The 19256-nt window shown below is 32.6% G+C and overlaps 1 protein-coding gene across 1 annotated transcript in view; it reads left to right on the forward strand.

Moving 5' to 3' along the window:
• LOC134693741 (uncharacterized) overlaps nucleotides 1-19256 on the forward strand; it is a 180100-nt gene that overhangs the window by 124359 nt on the left and 36485 nt on the right. Inside the window, exons 145-165 of the mRNA XM_063554642.1 lie at nucleotides 414-672; nucleotides 1117-1286; nucleotides 1762-1935; nucleotides 2427-2651; nucleotides 3148-3354; nucleotides 5484-5549; nucleotides 6008-6217; nucleotides 6478-6691; nucleotides 7642-7744; nucleotides 8052-8202; nucleotides 8617-8834; nucleotides 9412-9571; nucleotides 10571-10796; nucleotides 11233-11470; nucleotides 11877-12065; nucleotides 12565-12871; nucleotides 14467-14880; nucleotides 15852-15978; nucleotides 16539-16633; nucleotides 16972-17157; nucleotides 18763-18943. Coding sequence (XP_063410712.1) covers nucleotides 414-672; nucleotides 1117-1286; nucleotides 1762-1935; nucleotides 2427-2651; nucleotides 3148-3354; nucleotides 5484-5549; nucleotides 6008-6217; nucleotides 6478-6691; nucleotides 7642-7744; nucleotides 8052-8202; nucleotides 8617-8834; nucleotides 9412-9571; nucleotides 10571-10796; nucleotides 11233-11470; nucleotides 11877-12065; nucleotides 12565-12871; nucleotides 14467-14880; nucleotides 15852-15978; nucleotides 16539-16633; nucleotides 16972-17157; nucleotides 18763-18943 — 4120 coding nt within the window. The remainder of the gene's footprint in view (nucleotides 1-413; nucleotides 673-1116; nucleotides 1287-1761; nucleotides 1936-2426; nucleotides 2652-3147; nucleotides 3355-5483; nucleotides 5550-6007; nucleotides 6218-6477; nucleotides 6692-7641; nucleotides 7745-8051; nucleotides 8203-8616; nucleotides 8835-9411; nucleotides 9572-10570; nucleotides 10797-11232; nucleotides 11471-11876; nucleotides 12066-12564; nucleotides 12872-14466; nucleotides 14881-15851; nucleotides 15979-16538; nucleotides 16634-16971; nucleotides 17158-18762; nucleotides 18944-19256) is intronic.

The raw sequence follows: 19256 nt of genomic DNA on the forward strand, positions 1-19256 counted from the left end.
AACAAATAACATGTCAAAGATGAAAGTACATAACAGATTTTAATCAATATGTCATGTTTAAGTTTGAAATCAAAATAATTGAACTGGCACTGGGGTCGATCTTACTGTAGAAAAAGTTTCCTGAATCAAGAACCTTCACTTACAATTTTGATTTTTTAACTTTTATCATTTGTCTAAAATCTCCTTATAAAATATGATAAATAGATCATACACCAAGAAAAAGTGAAAAGGAGAAGTTTGATTGGTTGCAAATTTTCATCTGCACTTTTTGTGGAACAAAAAATCACAAAAAAAATTATATTATGTAAAATTTAATGTTTTGTTTCTCCCATGATGAATTTGATAATATTTCATTTACATATATATTTCAATATGGAAAACAAAACAACATTATATATTTTTGTTATTTTCAGTTTGTGGTGCCACAATTGCACATAATACATTTACACCAGCTGATACCATTGTGTGTAGTATCCCAACAGACTGTAATGGGGTACGATGCTGTGTTGATGTGCCTCAGCTAGCCACATCACTGGAATATACAATGATCGTGGACACATGTGGCAACAGACTCCGTCTTAAAGTAGACAAGCTAGAAACTGACATATCATTACATGCTTATGACTTTGGATCTAGTGCCAAATTTTCTATATATGGCTTGGCTGAAATAGAGTACGTTTTTCTGTCTTTCCAACAATAAAAGAGGGGCATTATATTTACCTGTCAGTCTATCCATGAATTGATGATAATTGAACAGCAATTAAATATTCCTTGTCCTAGCCATTTCTTTTAAATATAATTCAAAACCTACTTAAATAATCAGAAAATGTAGAAGTGAATATTTTATTTATACAGAATAAGCAACCATTTTTACTTATAAATCATGAACAGTTATTTATTTATAACTTTCAACTTGTTTTTGATGAAATAACATGTGAAACAAGCTTAAAGTTACATACAATCTTTTCAACAGTTCTAGCATATATAAGGACATAGATGATTATAGAATCAATCTTCAATATGCAACTTGTGTCTGATCCATTTGCCATTTTGTATAATAAGATATGTTTTAACTAACTTGACTCATTTAAAAAGTTTCATATTTCTCTCTTATAGCTATTTAGTAAACAATCTGTTGCTGAGTAACGAGTATGAAATAACAATGTCAATAAAGTTCTGTCTGAATGGTGATACCTCATTGGCGTGTGACCAGCAATACACTATCTTCAATGCGACGGTCTTTGATAAAGAAAGCTGTGATTTCAATACAGACTTCAAGGACGCAGGTGAGATGTAGACAGATTTAAAATAGGAAGAACAAATATTAATGAATTGTATGCATGTTAAATCACTCTTCTAAATTTACCTTCATCTGGAAAACTCAAGCAAAAAATTTGAAAGTCAAGAATGTTTAAGTACATGTACTTTAGCATGTGAAGAGCTGTACGATCAAATGGAACATAAAATGAAAATCTTAATCCATCTAAGATCAACTTTGCTTGAGAGACTTGTAACTTAAGTTTCATTATAATCTCTAAAGTTTGCCATGAAAAATTAAGATGTTTAAAAATAGTTTTTTAATTGAATTTAGTTGAAAATGAGATGAAACTGGAAAATAATGTCTTAAAGAATATTTTCAATACGAAATACTTAAAACAAATTTAAAAGTAGTAAACAACCAATATGCAAAGCATTATGATCTGTGCATAAGTTTAAAATGTAAGATGCCTGACTTTTAAAGAGAGTTTGTTTTCTTTGCAGGATTTTCTCTATCCACATGGCTAGCAGATAGAAGCTTGGGACTAACAAATATGTCTACAGTGGATGCTGATGATTTATTACAGTTACTGCAGATAGATGACTTTATGGAGTATTCCAACATCTGTAACTTTACTGGTTCACCCTATGTTGGTGCTGTAGATGGATGGAATAATGGTTTGTATAATATAGACAAAGATCTGGCTTCCTCCACCAATAAAAACTGGCTGCTACGAAATAACCCAAAAGTGATGCTTAAAAGTGGCATTAAAAAACCAAAAAACCAAAAAAAATCATATAGAAAAAGATAACGAGAGTGAAGAATTGACGGTTTTGCCTTCAATTTATTATATTCTAAATTTTTGTCTAAAATGTAAATAGTATACATATACATCACCAGTTAATTGTGAAAACTTCAATGTTAGTGCTATTACTATGGTTGGGTGATCTAGTGTTTCATGAGTTTGTTGTTTCTTGTACAAATACCCAATATCCTATATTTTTCAATCCATTGTTTCATTAATTTATGTCATTTTTTCAGCTATTAAAAGCAAAAAAAATGTCACCCTCTCAGCCGTGGGATAGAGTAAATTAACACCTTCGTATTAGCCAATCAAAATATGGCATTTTAAAGCAAAGTATAATAAACTAAAATCTTTCCATTACAGAATGTAATGCTAGTATTATACCATCAGGGGACTTAACTCTCTTACCTGAAGCAGAATTACTGTGTCATATTGCTACTGATTGCAATGCTGTTTCCTGCTGTGCCAAGTCTGATGTTCTCAAACGAGACTTTTATGTTGCCGTGACCATGAACACATGTAGCTACACACTGAATATACAGTTGGAAAATCTGATTATTGACAAGGATCTACTGAACTATGCTTGGGGTATGTTACTGAGCACCAGAAACTTTTTTCATAAACATTTTGATAAGTGATAATGTTTCAATATGAATTATTATGAATTCTAACCTAGAATTTTATGAAAGGAATATCATGAAATTATTTATCTCCATTTAAAATGCCCTTTTCATTTGTGAATTTTACAAAAAGAGTTATATAATGACTTTAACCCTCGAAAAAAGTTGTTTATGTATTAATATTCTTCACTAAAATTTTGTTATATTTTGAAAATGTATTTTTTTCTTTTCATGAAAATTCATTAAATATGTCTAGATGTTAAGCAAAAAATAATCTCTCTAGACATGTTTAAAAATTTAAGAAGTTATTTTTCAGACCAGTGTTTATATATATGACACACTTATAATATTGTCTCATTGAGTCAAAGAATATTTCCTTAAACTAATGAGATTGTGTTACACCTGTCATGTACTTTCCAATATAACTTTTAATGAAAAATAAACCATTTCATTTTCTTTTACAGGAACAACAGAAAACCTAAACCTCTATGGAGTTTTGAGAGTCATGTATCGTGTAAACCATGTGGCATCAATGCAACACTTCAATGTTGATTTAACTATCAAATTATGTTTTGAATCTGCTGGAGGGTCATGTTTACAAGAGTATACCATATTTACCAGCAATAAACTGTACTATCCTGAGTGTACACAGCCTAACTTACCTTTCTATGGTATGTATAAAAAAAATATTTCATCAAAAATAATTCTACCTGCTGGCTGCTAAATTGTTCTGAATGTAATTTTGCTATACACAGAGTCGATTTTGGGGAATTTTTTCAAGTATTTTGTTCTTTATGGGTATTCATGATTAATCCGTTCTATTTTTAGCTCACCTGGCCCGAAGGGCCAAGTGAGCTTTTCCCATCACTTTGCGTCCGGCGTCCGTCGTCCGTCGTCCGTCGTCTGTCGTCCGTCGTCCGTCGTCCGTCGTCGTTAACTTTTACAAAAATCTTCTCCTCTGAAACTACTGGGCCAAATTGAACCAAACTTGGCCACAATCATCATTGGGGTATCTAGTTTAAAAAATGTGTGGCGTGACCCGGTCAATCAACCAAGATGGCCGCCACGGCTAAAAATAGAACATAGGGGTAAAATGCAGTTTTTGGCTTATAACTCAAAAACCAAAGCATTTAGAGGAAATCTGACATGGGGTAAAAATGTTTATCAGGTCAAGATCTATCTGCCCTGAAATTTTCAGATGAATCGGTCAACCCATTGTTGGGTTGCTGCCCCTGAATTGGTAATTTTGTGGAAATTTTGCAGTTTTTGGTTATTATCTTGAATATTATTATAGATAGAGATAAACTGTAAACAGCAATAATGTTTAGCAAAGTAGGATTTACAAATAAGTCAACATGACCGAAATGGTCAGTTGACCTGTTAAGGAGTTATTGCCCTTTATAGTCAATTTTTAACCATTTTTCGTAAATCTTAGTTATCTTTTACAAAAATCTTCTCCTCTGAAACTACTGGGCCAAATTATTCCAGACTTGGCCACAATCATCATTGGGGTATCTTGTTTTAAAAATGTGTGGCGTGACCCGGTCAACCAACCAAGATGGCCGCCACGGCTAAAAATAGAACATAGGGGTAAAATGCAGTTTTTGGCTTATAACTCAAAAACCAAAGCATTTAGAGCAAATCTGACATGGGGTAAAAATGTTTATCAGGTCAAGATCTATCTGCCCTGAAATTTTCAGATGAATCGGTCAACCCATTGTTGGGTTGCTGCCCCTGAATTGGTAATTTTGTGGAAATTTTGCAGTTTTTGGTTATTATCTTGAATATTATTATAGATAGAGATAAACTGTAAACAGCAATAATGTTTAGCAAAGTAGGATTTACAAATAAGTCAACATGACCGAAACGGTCAGTTGACCCGTTTAGGAGTTATTGCCCTTTATAGTCAATTTTTAACCATTTTTCGTAAATCTTAGTTATCTTTTACAAAAATCTTCTCCTCTGAAACTACTGGGCCAAATTAATCCAGACTTGGCAATAATCATCTTTGGGGTATCTTGTTTTAAAAATGTGTGGCGTGACCCGACTATCAAATCAAGATGGCCGCCACAGCTAAAAATAGAACATAGGGGTTAAATGCAGTTTTTGACTTATAACTCAAAAACCAAAGCATTTAGAGCAAATCCAACATGGGGTAAATTTATTAATCAGATCAAGATCTATCTGCCCTACAATTTTCAGATGAATCTGACAACCCATTGTTGGGTTGCTGCCCCTGAATCGGTAATTTTAAGGAAATTTTGCTGTTTTTGGTTATTATTTTAAATTTTATTATAGATAGAGATAAACTGTAAACAGCAATTATGTTCAGCAAAGTAAGATTTACAAATAAGTCAACATGACCGAAATGGTCAATTGACCCCCTAAGGAGTTATTGTCCTTTATAGTCAATTTTTAACAATTTTCATAAAATTTGTAAATTTTTATTAACATTTTCCACTGAAACTACTGGGCCAAGTTCATTATAGATAGAGATAAATGTAAGCAGCAAGACTAGTAAAGTAAGATTTACAAACACATCACCATCACCAAAACACAATTTTGTCATGAATCCATCTGCTTCCTTTGTTTGATATTCACATAGACCAAGGTGAGCGACACAGGCTCTTTGGAGCCTCTAGTTATGCTTTCTATTTGAAAAAAATAATAAAATATTTGCCTTTTTCTGGTGCAATTGCCAAAAATTTAAACTTTTTGCTGATAAATGATAACAATTGGATGTAAACAAGGAAATGTTAGACAGTTTATACAAACACTACATTATTACACATTTTAACAGGAATAACCTTTGACTACTGGAAGCCAACAGTTTGTTCTCAGTTTTCTTCAGGAACATATACTCAAGGTATGGTTATATGTATGTTAATTGATTTTTGATTTGAATGTTGTTTAAGAAAATTTAATTGTTGTCAACATTATATAATACAAACAATTTATAAAAATTTAGTACTTTGTCTTAATAATCTATTTATTTAAGACAGTTCTATCCAGCATACTTTCATTGGCAAACCAATATTTTTCTTTTATCTCATCCATGTCAGTCTATATTGAAAAACTATTCAGTTGGATAATATTCATTTGTTTTCTTGAATATACAGGAATCTTGAGATACTAAGCATACAAAAATATTACAATTTTTTCAACTGAATGTTAACCAAATGAAATAGATCATTCTTTCATCTGATTATAACTATATAAAAGAAGATAATGTTGTTTAGTTACCTTAGCCGACTGTGCAAGGGCTGTATAGCCAACTAAGGATGTTAAAAACTTCCATCATTTCATTTTATTTACCTTTTATAGCTTGTACTGGTGTGACCTTCACCACTTATGCTCAGACAAGATGTCAGATGGCTGCTGACTGTTTCAGTGTCACATGTTGTTTAGATTTGGACTTCGTACCTGGTACACGTAACACTGAGCTGACATTTGCTTTGGATACATGTGCTGATCAAATTGACTACACACTAGAGAGACACACATGGACAAGAACTGGACTAGCTGCACTTAATGGTAATTCTTTTTGTATAGGACTATGTTAAATATTAAAAGAGTGGAAAAAATAATGTTGCCTTGTTAATTTTTTCTTTTTTAAAGCAAGGATTTATTGTTTTTCTTTCTATTGATTGTTGAACGCTGTTTAAAGAACCCTTTTATAGCTTAAAAATATATTAAGAAATTATCAATAAAACTGAAAACCATGATAACAATTAAATGTAAACAGGATTGTTTTCAAATTAAAAGAGATTTTTTCAAATAATTTTTTTTTACAGGAATTGAACAGGTTGAAGAATTGTCTGACTCATTCAAGTTAAACTTTACCCTGGACACGACAACCTCAGCTACAGCTTACAAGACTACCATAGGATTGACTGCATGCTACATTTCTCCTGGAACATGTGAAGATTATCAGTTACTGACAGCATCTGACCTGAAGAAAAAGACATGTACAGGACGTAAGAGGCGTAGACGTGCAGTAGCAGCAACGTATGTAGTTTGAAAATATATAAATTTTTGTGGCTGTATTTTGTATTTAAATAATTTTGTCATTGTACTCTCTTGCTATGGTTGAAATACTTGCAGATCAGAAGCCAATTTCTTGGGTAAAGATTGGTCGAAGTGAAAAAAAAAACACTTTTTGCATTGATTTGATTGCTTTAGTTATCTCTTGTTCAGGCCTTATTTCTATCTGTGAAAGTTCAAACAACATAGTGCTGGTGGATGAACTTCTGTATAGACTATCCATGCCCATATCAAGCAATTTATTATTACAAAGATATCATTAAAAGTTACAAAATGATGTGTATGTAAATAATCAAAATTGTCAAGAAAACCATTTTTATTAGAATTGCATAAGTTACAGAAAGTAATGCCATGTGTATTAATTTATCTGTTAGTGCCAGATGTACGAAACTATCTGTTCTACCTACTAGTATGGAAAAAGGAACAAAGCTCAAATTTTTAAAAAAATCCTAAATATGTACTGCTGCTTAATTCAGTGCTATGTTTAATTAATATTGTAAGTTCATCATGAAAATAGAAAGTAATCTTTACAGTGCTTGGTTGTATTATTGCCTCCAAAAAGGATGAAAATTGTACTTTGTATCACAAAAACAATTATTAAATATCATTATTGGCATTAATATACATATGGGAATACTGTAAATTTACTGATAACGTATTTTTGTGAAAGTTAATTGAGATTTAGTGTAAAGATATAGGAAGATGTGGTGTTATTGCCAATGAGACAACTCTCTATCCAAATAACAATTTATAAAAGTAAACCATTAAAGGTCAATGTAGGGCCTTCAACATGGAGCCTTGGCTCACACCGAACAAAAGATATAAAGGGCTTCAAAATTACTAGTGTAAAACCATTCAAATGGGAAAACCAACGGTCTAATATGTATACATTTATGTTTCTTTCATTTTCAAAGGGTTGACGTCAAAGACATGAAAGGAGGATTACAAATATTGACAGACAGAAATGCAACTGAAGCAGAGAAGAACTTTTTCATTGCTGCTTGTATGGACTACAGTGTAAGTATCATACAATAGTCCCAACCTTCAACAGTGTGAGATTTAGTCTTTTTCGCAACTACCAACACAACTTTCCATTTTTGGGATATTTGATTTTTTTGTTTTGTCAAAGTCTGCACACAAGCTTAAGTCTATAGACAATTTGAAATTTGTTGAGCATTTTTAAAGGTTCATATGTAATATCCATAAAAATAGTATCCCATGAAAAATAATGAATTCATAGTATATAATTCATCTCTTTCATATGTAATCATTATGTAATTTTAATAGTAACATGTACTGATTGTGGTTTTTTACGGTATTTTAGAAAAATAGTAAGGATTATTCGGTAACAGATATTGATGATAGTGATGAAAAAACTGGTGGAAAGTCTGCTCTCAAAGCTCTTGGTAGTGGTATGCCCACCACTGTTGGTGTCAGTGGAGAAACATTTAGTGGAACCTTTACAGTACAGGGAGGTAAATATAGCAGTTGTGATAGGATTATTTCCCTTGAGTAGTAAATATTTAGCCAGTAGTGAGAGGTTTAGCTAGGGAAACACTTCTGTAGCTCAGTGGGTTATAGTACTGAATTGAAACACTGAGGTATCAGGTTCTTTTTTTTGAATGAGACCATGTGATTTTCTAATAAGAATCATATTTAATGTTTACATAGGAAAGAGAGGTTTTTATATAGGTAAATTGTGATCTGTTAATAAATACATCTTTTTATGTATTTTTTTTTAAATTGAGAAATGGGATTGACCATTGGGGATGCCAAAATCAAGAAAACCAAGCATCTGATAAAAGAATGTTAATTTAAAGGTTAAAGGCTGTAATACACCTTTTTTGTCGAGAAGCTGAAATATATATATAATCAATTTATTTTTCTAGGTGAAGAAATTTTCAAGGAACTGGACTTTGCTGTTACTGGTATAAAGGATGCCTATGCTATTGGTCAAGGATTGTCCGAGTTGGGAGCCAAACTTTTAGGAGAGAAGTTAGCTAATATGACAGTTGGTGACATTGAAACTTTAATGGACTTCAAGAATGTTGATCCAATATTAGTGGCTCAACTTATGAAAGATTTGAGAGACTTAGCAAAGGCATTGGTATGTTTTTTTATAATGTAATAGCATAAGACCCTGTGTTAATAAATCTGTTTGATTTCAGAATTTAAAAGTACATATGGGATATATAAGTCAATGAGACAACATGGTTTAAACACCCAAAAGACTTCTTTTTTGCTGCTCAAAATTTTTATAGGTTTCAATTTTAGTTAAAATGATAATTTTATCAATATACGTCAAGTACTAGATGTAGGATCGCTGGGTAATTTTAATCAAAGAGAAATTTGAGAATTAATCTACATGAAAAACAAGACAAATATCATATTGCACTAGTCTTTGCAATTTTTAAAGTTTTCAATTATCTTGATATGAAAGATTTGTAAGACCAATATCTTATTTAATTTTGTCAGTTTTGTGAGTTATTTCCCTTGGGAATGTTTAATTTTTTTGGAAAGCTGACCTACATATAAACACTCATTAGCTCTACAAAGCTAACATTTTTTTGGTGAACACTTAAATCATGGAATAAAGTAGATTCAATGATAGAAAAGAAAATAATATCTAATGTGAACAGGCAATCTTGGTTATTCCTTAATGTTTTTCAATTTTCTAATTTTAGTATTCTGAGTTCCTTACCAAGTTACTGTCCAATGGAGACGAGGTGTTTAAATCTTTTGACTTCACACTGGGAGGAGACTTCAGCTTCCCTAAACAGGATATAACACTGTTTAGCTACAGTATTAACATGTTAGTGGGTGGACTTATACCAATGCAGTTCTGTAAGTAATTGTCAATTTATTTGTATGTTGCAGTCAAAAAATTTATGTTGTTTTTAACCAAAATATATTGCCTATTTCCTATATCTTCAATTATAATAGCACTCCAGTTTTCTCTACCAATAAAAACTGGAAGACACAAAATAGACCAAAAGTGGCGTTACAACTTCAAAAAACAAAAATCAAATCATTATTAAAATTCTGGATTCATTTATTTTTGTGGGTACCAATTTTTTCGTGGATTCAGGAAAACTTCCATGTTTGTCAATGTATAATTTCGTGGTTTTGCCAAAGTCTGCTTTCAAGCTTTCGAAATTTTGTTATCCATTAAACATTTAATTTCGTGGTTCACCTATATCAATAAAAACCTCGAAAATTGGTATATCCAATGAATAATAATGTATCCACAGTACATACAGTTGAATTTTGTTATCATTTTTACGTTTGCCATCTGAGTATTCATAGTAAAATACTGTGGGTTATTACTATTTGGATACCAATTTTGAGGATAAAATGGGTACATGTCAAACACAAATTTGAATCTTTAAAAAATTATAAATTTTCTATAGGCTTATTATATCAACTTTTGATATACAACAAAATCAAATATCCTAAAAAAAACACCATTTTGATCTTTTTATAGACTAAGCCTAATTTTTGTATTTAAAAAAAAAATGCTGCTCAAAAGATGGAACTTAAAATTAGCATATAATTGATTTACTGGAGCAATCTCACATTTAGACAGGTTAAGGCCCTATAAACATAATTTTCCTAATAGGATCTAATGTGATACTTCATAAGTATATTTTTATCAAACCAAAGTCTTTTATCAATAAAACATAACTATAAAAAAAATCCAATTTGTATGTCATTATGTTTACTATAGCTAATTCTTAGTCTAGATTTAGGGAAATAAGTGTCACATACAGAAAAGATTTTTGTTATTTCCAGTGTTATAATATATTTTAATTCATGTTAAAAATTTTCATTTAATATTTTCAGCATTTGGAGCAGGAGCATACTACGGAATGAAGTTTGAAATTGCAGCAAAGGTGTTAGAAATGAAGGCTATATGTGGTGTAGAACCTTATGCTGGAGTGACTGTCTATGGTGAACTGGGTATTGGGTTTTTACTGTACGGAAAACTCCGTTTAGAGGGAAGAATTATGGACCTGCGTTTCCCAACAACAGCTGAGATTACTTTCAATAAGTTCCCTCTAGATGTTGGGTAAGTGTCAAAATGTTTTTGTGTTCGTTTTTTTTTGGCACTTTTCGTCTTTTTAAATCAATTTTGTATTTATTTTTGAGTTTCTTATAAATAAATGAAATAAAACTATTGCTTGTAATTACTTACATCCACATCATTTGAACTTATGTGGAAAGTTGTTTCACTGGTAATCATACCATATCCTTCATTTTTTATGAGACCTGAAAAAAAACCAATTTTGTAGAGATTGACCCATTTCAGCTGTTTTCTGCTCTTTGGTTGTGTTGTTGTCTCTTTGACACATTCCCCATTTCCATTCTCAATTTTATTGTATTGACTTTGAAGATGCATTACATGTAGAAAAAGCAAGTGTTCAATAAATGTGGCAAGTGCATCATAACTTGACCCTTTTTTGTTGTGCTGATGAATATTTGCCTTATTTGAATTTTCTTTACAGTCTGGTTATGTACTTGAAATTGACCCCAATAGAGCTGAAGTTGTTTGCCCTGGTGACCTTAGAGGTCAATCTTGGTATTACTAAGTTTAAGAAAACCTTGTTTAAAGCTGAACTATGGTCGTATAAGGCTCCAACAATTACTAAGAAACTGATTGACAACAGGAAAGATGAAGAAGATAAAACTCCTCCAGACATTTCACCATTTACTGATGATGATATACCAGGAAGAAAGAGAAGGGTAATACAAATTTTTGTATCGAAACATCTTTTTTTTTAAAGTCCTTGTAAAATGTTCTTTATTTTTATTTTGAAATTTTTTTTATCTTTTAACTCTTGGGTAAAAACTTTTGATTACTGTAAATTCAGAAATTATTGCGTGCATTTATTATTGCAATTTTGTCACATTTTTTTTTTTTTATATTTAGAATTGATGCATGGTGTTTCAGAGGTTGTGTAGAAAAGTGAAGAGAAATAGTGATAAAGTTATTGAGAATAAAATCTAAATGATAAAACACTTTAAGAAAATTGAAAATATAATTGAGCAACATGAGATATCTTGCAGCATTTTTAACATAACCATATTCTTAATGATAAAAAAATGTCGATAAATAACAACAAGTGAGTTTCTATATTTAAATATTTAGGCCACACCCAGTTGTGAAGTAGAACAGGTAGCACTCAGAGATTATGTAGAGCCAATGTTTGAAATCGCTGTACGTGCTGAGGATGACAGAAGTGATGTGGCTTACTTCCTTGATGTGGGGACAGTACCGGGAGGAAAAGATGTAATGAACCAGCATACTCTTGGTGGACCTAAGACTTCAGTTGATGAGGCAAGTCTTTATAACATGCTTGTATTTAGTAATCAGAGGATAGTTTTTTATTTTAAAGTTTTCAAAATATTATAACTTCATCAAAATCGTATGCAAACATGAATATTATTTGGAAGCTGTCTTATAACAATGAAATCCCCCCAAAATTTAAGTCTCCAAGACAATGAATCCACACTTTATTTTAGAGAAGAAAGTTTCCAGTTTATATACAAACGAGCCAAGATGCTATAGATTCATTATTATTCGTTTGATACAAATTTTCGTTGGTTTTGTGGGGACAGTTGAACCACAAATTCAAATGTACAATGAATATCATATTTTCTATAGGCTTTGTATACAAAGATTGGCAAAACCATGCAATCAAATTTCCACGAATATGCAAGTTTTCAGCAATCCACGAAAATTGATACTCATGAAAATAAATGAATCCACAGTAAACTGGCACACAAAGTATAATTGACAATTATACTCTTTTTAATTTTATATGTTGTATTTTCAGAGACTAAGTGCTACTGGAGTTCCTCTGTTTTTTACAATGTATGCACAAAATGATGCTGGTGAGCGCTCCATGGCAACATGTGACCTTCTTACATATGATGTTACTCTTCCTGGTGGCCGATTTACAGAAGACTTTTTATCAACCAGTAATCCAGCCGTGATGAAGGCATCTGTGGTGGTTTATGAAGATTCTGATATAGAGTTGACACAAGTTGGATTGGGATATGGCAAACAAGTGTGGGGAGATCAAGTTATTCCATGGACAACTGTTAATGTAGATGCTGCTGCATATGTTCCACCAGATCTAAGTAAGTTTTAGAGTTTATGTGGGGTGAGGGTTATGGGGTGATCAAGTTATTCCATGGAACACTGTCAATGTAGATGCTGCTGCATATGTTCCACCAGATCTAAGTAAGTTTTAGAGTTTATGTGGGGGGAGGGGTGTGGGGTGATCAAGTTATTCCATGGAACACTGTCAATGTAGATGCTGCTGCATATGTTCCACCAGATCTAAGTAAGTTTTAGAGTTTATGTGGGGGGAGGGGTATGGGGTGATCAAGTTATTCCATGGAACACTGTCAATGAAGATGCTGCTACAAATGTTCCACCAGATCTAAGTAAGTTTTAGAGTTTATGTGGGGGGGGGGAGGGGTGTGGGGTGATCAAGTAATTCCATGGAACACTGTCAATGTAGATGCTGCTGCATATGTTCCACCAGATCTTAGTAAGTTTTAGAGTTTCTGTGGGGGGAGGGGTCTGGGGGAACAAGTAATTCCATGGAATAGTTATCAAAAGTACCAGGATTATAATTAAGTATGCCAGACACACACTTTGTCTTCATAAGACTCATCAGTGATGCTCATATCGAAAAATTTATAAAGCCAAACAAGTTCACAAATGAACAGCATTGGGGATTCAAAATTCCAAAAAGTTGTGCCAAATAAGGCTAAGGTAATCTATGCCTGGGAAAGGAAAATCCTTAGCTATTCGAAAAATTCAAGATCTTGTTAAGAGGAAATTTATAAAAATGACCACGATATTGATATTTATGTCAGTAAAACTGTGGATTGAAGAAAGATTGTTATTTCATGGTTTTACCAATATTTGCATACAAACCTATAGTAAATTGCCAAAATTGCATTGCTAGAGCTTGCAATATGATATCAAGGTACTTGTTGTTGGACAAAAATATTGTTTTGTTTGTTTACATGAACTGTTTAAAAAAAAGATACTTTGAAATAGCAGCTTTTGTTCTTGTTTTAGGACTTAGGACTTTAGGGTGTTTTCACTAAATAAATTTTATAAATGCTCCATGTGAAAAGGGCAGTTGAATAAACATTTAGGTTTTAATTTATTTTAAACAAAGATATTAAAAGTTACATTTTAAAAGATGAAATCAGACACATTTAACAACAAAAGTTTAATTATTGCCTGTGCTTGCTTAAAAAGCCAGAAGACAATGTTTCTAGATATCATAATTATTTCTTACTAAAGAAATACCTAAAAATTAGAAAGCTAATGTATGCCAACCCATATGATGAACTGATCAGCAATCAACTAATATGTCATTTTTTTGTTAATAATAAGTGTGGATACAGATCAGTGTGGATAGTATATTTTGATGTTTGACAGTGTTTTCTGACATAGAGAGTTCTCAGGTTTTCCCCAATAAGTTTCTATGTTGAACTGTGTTGCACAGTGACATCCAACCTGTACCAAACACTAAAAATTAGCAGTGTCTTTTATTTAATATAAAGTTTTAATGTTCAAGACTGTCATGAAGGAGACAATAATCTAAATCCGTGCCAACTGTTCATATATTATATTTAAAAAATAATAAATAATAAATATAAGGGAAAATGTAGTAAGGTACCTTATCACGTTATGAATATTTATTATTCAGGTAATGACCCACATAACCATAAAGTTATGGAGATGTTCACAGACTTCAGAATAGGAAGACTGATTGCCCCATTTGGAGGGGCTGCCTCTAGGGAAGCTACACATGGTGATTGTGCAAAACGGTGTGCAGATTTGCCCAAAACCAAATGTATGAGCTTCAATTATGACTTTTTGAATGCTACGTGTGAACTACTGGAAGGAATAGAAGGCCATCACTATAAGCTTGCACAGTCCGGATTGTTCCAGCACTATGAAAGACTTGGTATTGGACATATCTTGAGTTTTGATTATAATACTTTGTGGCTGACCCATAATAAGACACATTACTTCAACTTCCGTATCATAAACACTTTAGGATTTGAGAGTATTATTTCTACCCCAGCTATAATGGTGGATGTTACTTGTCCAACTACTGGTAAGTTATCACAAGAAATATAGTAGATACATTGAATAATCGTTGGTTTGTAAAAAGGATACCAAGTACCACAAGGGTAAATGAATAGACCACTTTTGAGTTCATCCGTCACAAGCAAAAACTTGTCAATTATGCACGCCTTTATGACGACATTTACCTGATAGAGGGGGTCGCCTGTATCCCTGCACTATTTACATTCGTCAAGCATCTTAGTGATTGCATTGTGCAGGATAAACTAGAAATAATGGTTGCTCTGTAGGTACTTACACTTACAATTCCCTAATGACAGCAGAGTTGATTGTTAATTTTGAGAATTCAATTGCCGAATATTTCTTACGATATAGAAATATAGTTTTCCAACCACTTGCTCAACATTGAAATGGAAGTGATGACGCCCCTAAACGCAGAAATGACGTTCACTAAAACCAGAGTTTTTGACGGAAATGCATAAACTCGAAAGTTGTCTATAGGCTGACTTTGTAGGATGATATAGCGTTCACTTGACACTATTTCACAGTAATTGTGTCCGCTGACTTGATGGTATTTTGAATTATTATCTAGATGATATTTACCTACCAAATTTTGTCCACAGATGTGAAAAAGAGTCCCTCAAAGTAAGGACAATATTTCAATGAAAAGTGTCTTTTATAGAAAGGACAGTATTTCACGTGAAACAGTGTTAACTCACAATACCTACAAAATGTATATATAGCTTCAGTTCTTAATCTTAATTGGAGTTTTAAAATTAACATGAAGTTTTTGTCTCTTTAAAATAAACATGAGTATTTAATTCATACAAACTGTGATAATCACTATGTCACAGCAACGGTACAAAAGTAGAAAATACAAAATGAAAGTATACTTTTGAGAAATATCAAATTCTTTGTCTCACAACTAATAGTGCTGGATTGAGTAGGATTTCACCATTTTATATTCAATTGTAAACAATCATGCATCATATTATATTAAAGGTCAAATTAACAACAGCACCATTGATTATTTGGAAGTGGTAGATTGCAATTCAAAGATAATACCAGCCGATAGACCAGACTTTGGAATTTGGTGTAGAGGTATAAACTCTGCAATTAAAAATCACAGGTATGTATAATTTGTTTTTACAGTTAAATCTGTATGAACTGGTTAGATATAAGACTTCCAAAATAAAAAGGCCAGTTTGTGCAGTGGGTCAGTTTGTTAAGGTTTTCAGATCAACAAGAATTTATAAGCTTATGACCAAATATTTTATCCACTGAGCATAACTCTTTTTGTCAATGAAGCAATTGTGATTATACTTGTGTATGACATAACAGGGGAATTCTTGTTGTTACTGTCTGATGCTTATCTGGTTTTACAGACTACTCTCACCATATCTTCCTATATCTATATATAAGTAAACATGTTGGAAGTTGCATGTGTTTTTTGACTATATGTATACACATTGATAATCCTTTTCCATAGAAAACATTGAATAATCACAAAAACAATTGGAATAAAGGCAGATAATATAAATATTAAGCCAACCATACATATATAATGTTATATATTCTAACGTCTCAAGTGTGTTGTTATAATACATTTGTTGAACCTTAGAATTTGAAGGGTTAGTTAATGCCTTGATTTTACAGTTTGAAAACTATCATTTTATCTTAATTTTGTAGAGTAATACAAGATGGACCAGAATCATTAGCTGTTTTCAATGGACCAATGTTTATGAATGATATGATGTATACAAGAGCAAATAATTATATATCAGGTAAAATTATGTGTATTTATGTGTTCTTTGCTCATTATTGAAAGCTAAACAGTGACCTATATTTGTTTATATATGTGTAATTTGGTCTCTTATGGAGAGTTGTCTCAATGACAATCACTTAATTACTTGTGGGTTTTTTTTTAAATGACCTTGATTTGCTATATATAAAGGCCTTGGATGGTGAATTGCAATCATGGTAATCATACCATGTCTTCTTATTTTTATATGCATGCTTTATAGAATGCCTTTCCTAAGGTGTTATGACAATCTGAAACCATGAAAGTTGTAACATTTTTTAATTATGATTATTATTGATTATGTATTTTGGTGTTTTTCAGCAAACTGGGATGGATTTGAAGACAGAGAAAGTGGTCTTCTCTTTATCACTATAACTGTTGGTACTCAAATCTGTGAAGAAACAATCCACGAACACCATGATCCACATGCTCATCTGTTTGACATATCTCAGTGGACACACAGTGCTATGATAAGTCCTATCCCAGCACCTTATACACAGCTTCCAGGTATGTATAGAGTTTGACATATCTCAGTTGACACACAGTGCTATGATAAGTCCTATCCCAGCACCTTATACACAGCTTCCAGATATGTATAGAGTTTGACATATCTCAGTGGACACACAGTGCTATGATAAGTCCTATCCCAGCACCTTATACACAGCTTCCAGGTATGTATAGAGTTTGACATATCTCAGTGGACACAAAGTGTTATGATAAGTCCTATCCCAGCACCTTATACACAGCTACCTGCTATGTATAGAGTTTGACATATCTCAGTGGACACATAGTGCTATGATAAGTCCTATCCCAGCACCTTATACACAGCTACCTGCTATGTATAGAGTTTGACATATCTCAGTGGACACATAGTGCTATGATAAGTCCTATCCCAGCACCTTAAACACAGCTTCCAGATATGTATAGAGTTTGACATATCTCAGTGGACACACAGTGCTATGATAAGTCCTATCCCAGCACCTTATACACAGCTTCCAGGTATGTATAGAGTTTGACATATCTCAGTGGACACATAGTGCTATGATAAGTCCTATCCCAGCACCTTAAACACAGCTTCCAGATATGTATAGAGTTTGACATATCTCAGTGGACACACAGTGCTATGATAAGTCCTATCCCAGCACCTTAAACACAGCTTCCAGATATGTATAGAGTTTGACATATCTCAGTGGACACATAGCGCTATGATAAGTCCTATCCCAGCACCTTATACACAGCTACCAGGTATGTATAGAGTTTGACATATCTCAGTGGACACAGAGTGCTATGATAAGTCCTATCCCAGCACCTTAAACACAGCTTCCAGATATGTATAGAGTTTGACATATCTCAGTGGACACACAGCGCTATGATAAGTTCTATCCCAGCACCTTATACACAGCTTCCAGGTATGTATAGAGTTTGACATATCTCAGTGGACACACGGTGCTATGATTAGTCCTATCCCAGCACCTTATAGTTATACACAGCTACCAGGTATGTATAGAGTTTGACATAACTCAGTGGACACACAGCGCTATGATAAGTCCTATCCCAGCACCTTATACACAGCTTCCAGGTATGTTTTATTAATTTATACCTTTTTATTACTAGATTTATTACCATTGGAGTAAAAGTTGAAGTTAAATGCTCATTTTAGCTTTTAAAAAAGCAATGCTTTCACTTATGTATATAAGCAAATAAAGTTTTACAGATTTTCTTTATTGACTACCTGAATATGAAAGCCAGGTGTAATATAAATGATAGAATCATACAGACAGGGAGTTTCTGAGACAGCAACCAAACAACATAAAAAAACTAAAAATACAGCTGAGGAAAATCCTGAAGTAGATCATCTAATAATAGATAATAAAATTGACAATGGAAATGGGGAATGTGTTAAAGCAACAACAACCCAACCATAGAGAAGACAATATCCGAAAGCCACAAATGGGTCTCCAATTAAGCAGGGAACTCCTGCACCCGGAGGCTTTCTTCAGCTGGCCAATAAAAAAATATGCATACTAGTTCAGTGATAACGGATGTTTATAAAGGTCCAGAAAAATAGTAAATTTTAGAATGAATTCTAATTGAGGCCTGTTATATTTACAGATGACCAGTATTTCATCACTGTCAGAGCTATGAATGGAGTTAAATATGGAGGCCCCTTATCAACAACTGTATGCCACACAACCCCTTACATTGTTGACAACTCACCTCCAATTATATATGAGCTGTATAATATTGGTTACGATGAATTCGAGTATAATCTGACATTCAGACACAATTCATCGTAAGTATAAACAAAATTTTGTTAGTCTTATATGGTAACATCCTGTCTTGTATTATGAAAGATTGAGGGTTTCATCTGCAGCTTGGTCAGACTATAAACTTAAATTCATGATTTCTGATGCCAGCAAAACACAAAGAACTATGAGCAATGACTAGTTAGTTTGGAGTCAGAACAGATAACATGTTAATTTGCAAACTTTAACCTTGCACATTTGAAAAATAAGACTCTTTCTAGTACAGAATAGGGTTATTATTTTATTTTTACTTTGGAATTTTTTTTTTTAAATTTCACATTGTCATTTCGGGGCCTTTTA

Source organism: Mytilus trossulus, chromosome 12 (genome assembly GCF_036588685.1).
Source record: "Mytilus trossulus isolate FHL-02 chromosome 12, PNRI_Mtr1.1.1.hap1, whole genome shotgun sequence".
Taxonomy (NCBI): domain Eukaryota; kingdom Metazoa; phylum Mollusca; class Bivalvia; order Mytilida; family Mytilidae; genus Mytilus; species Mytilus trossulus.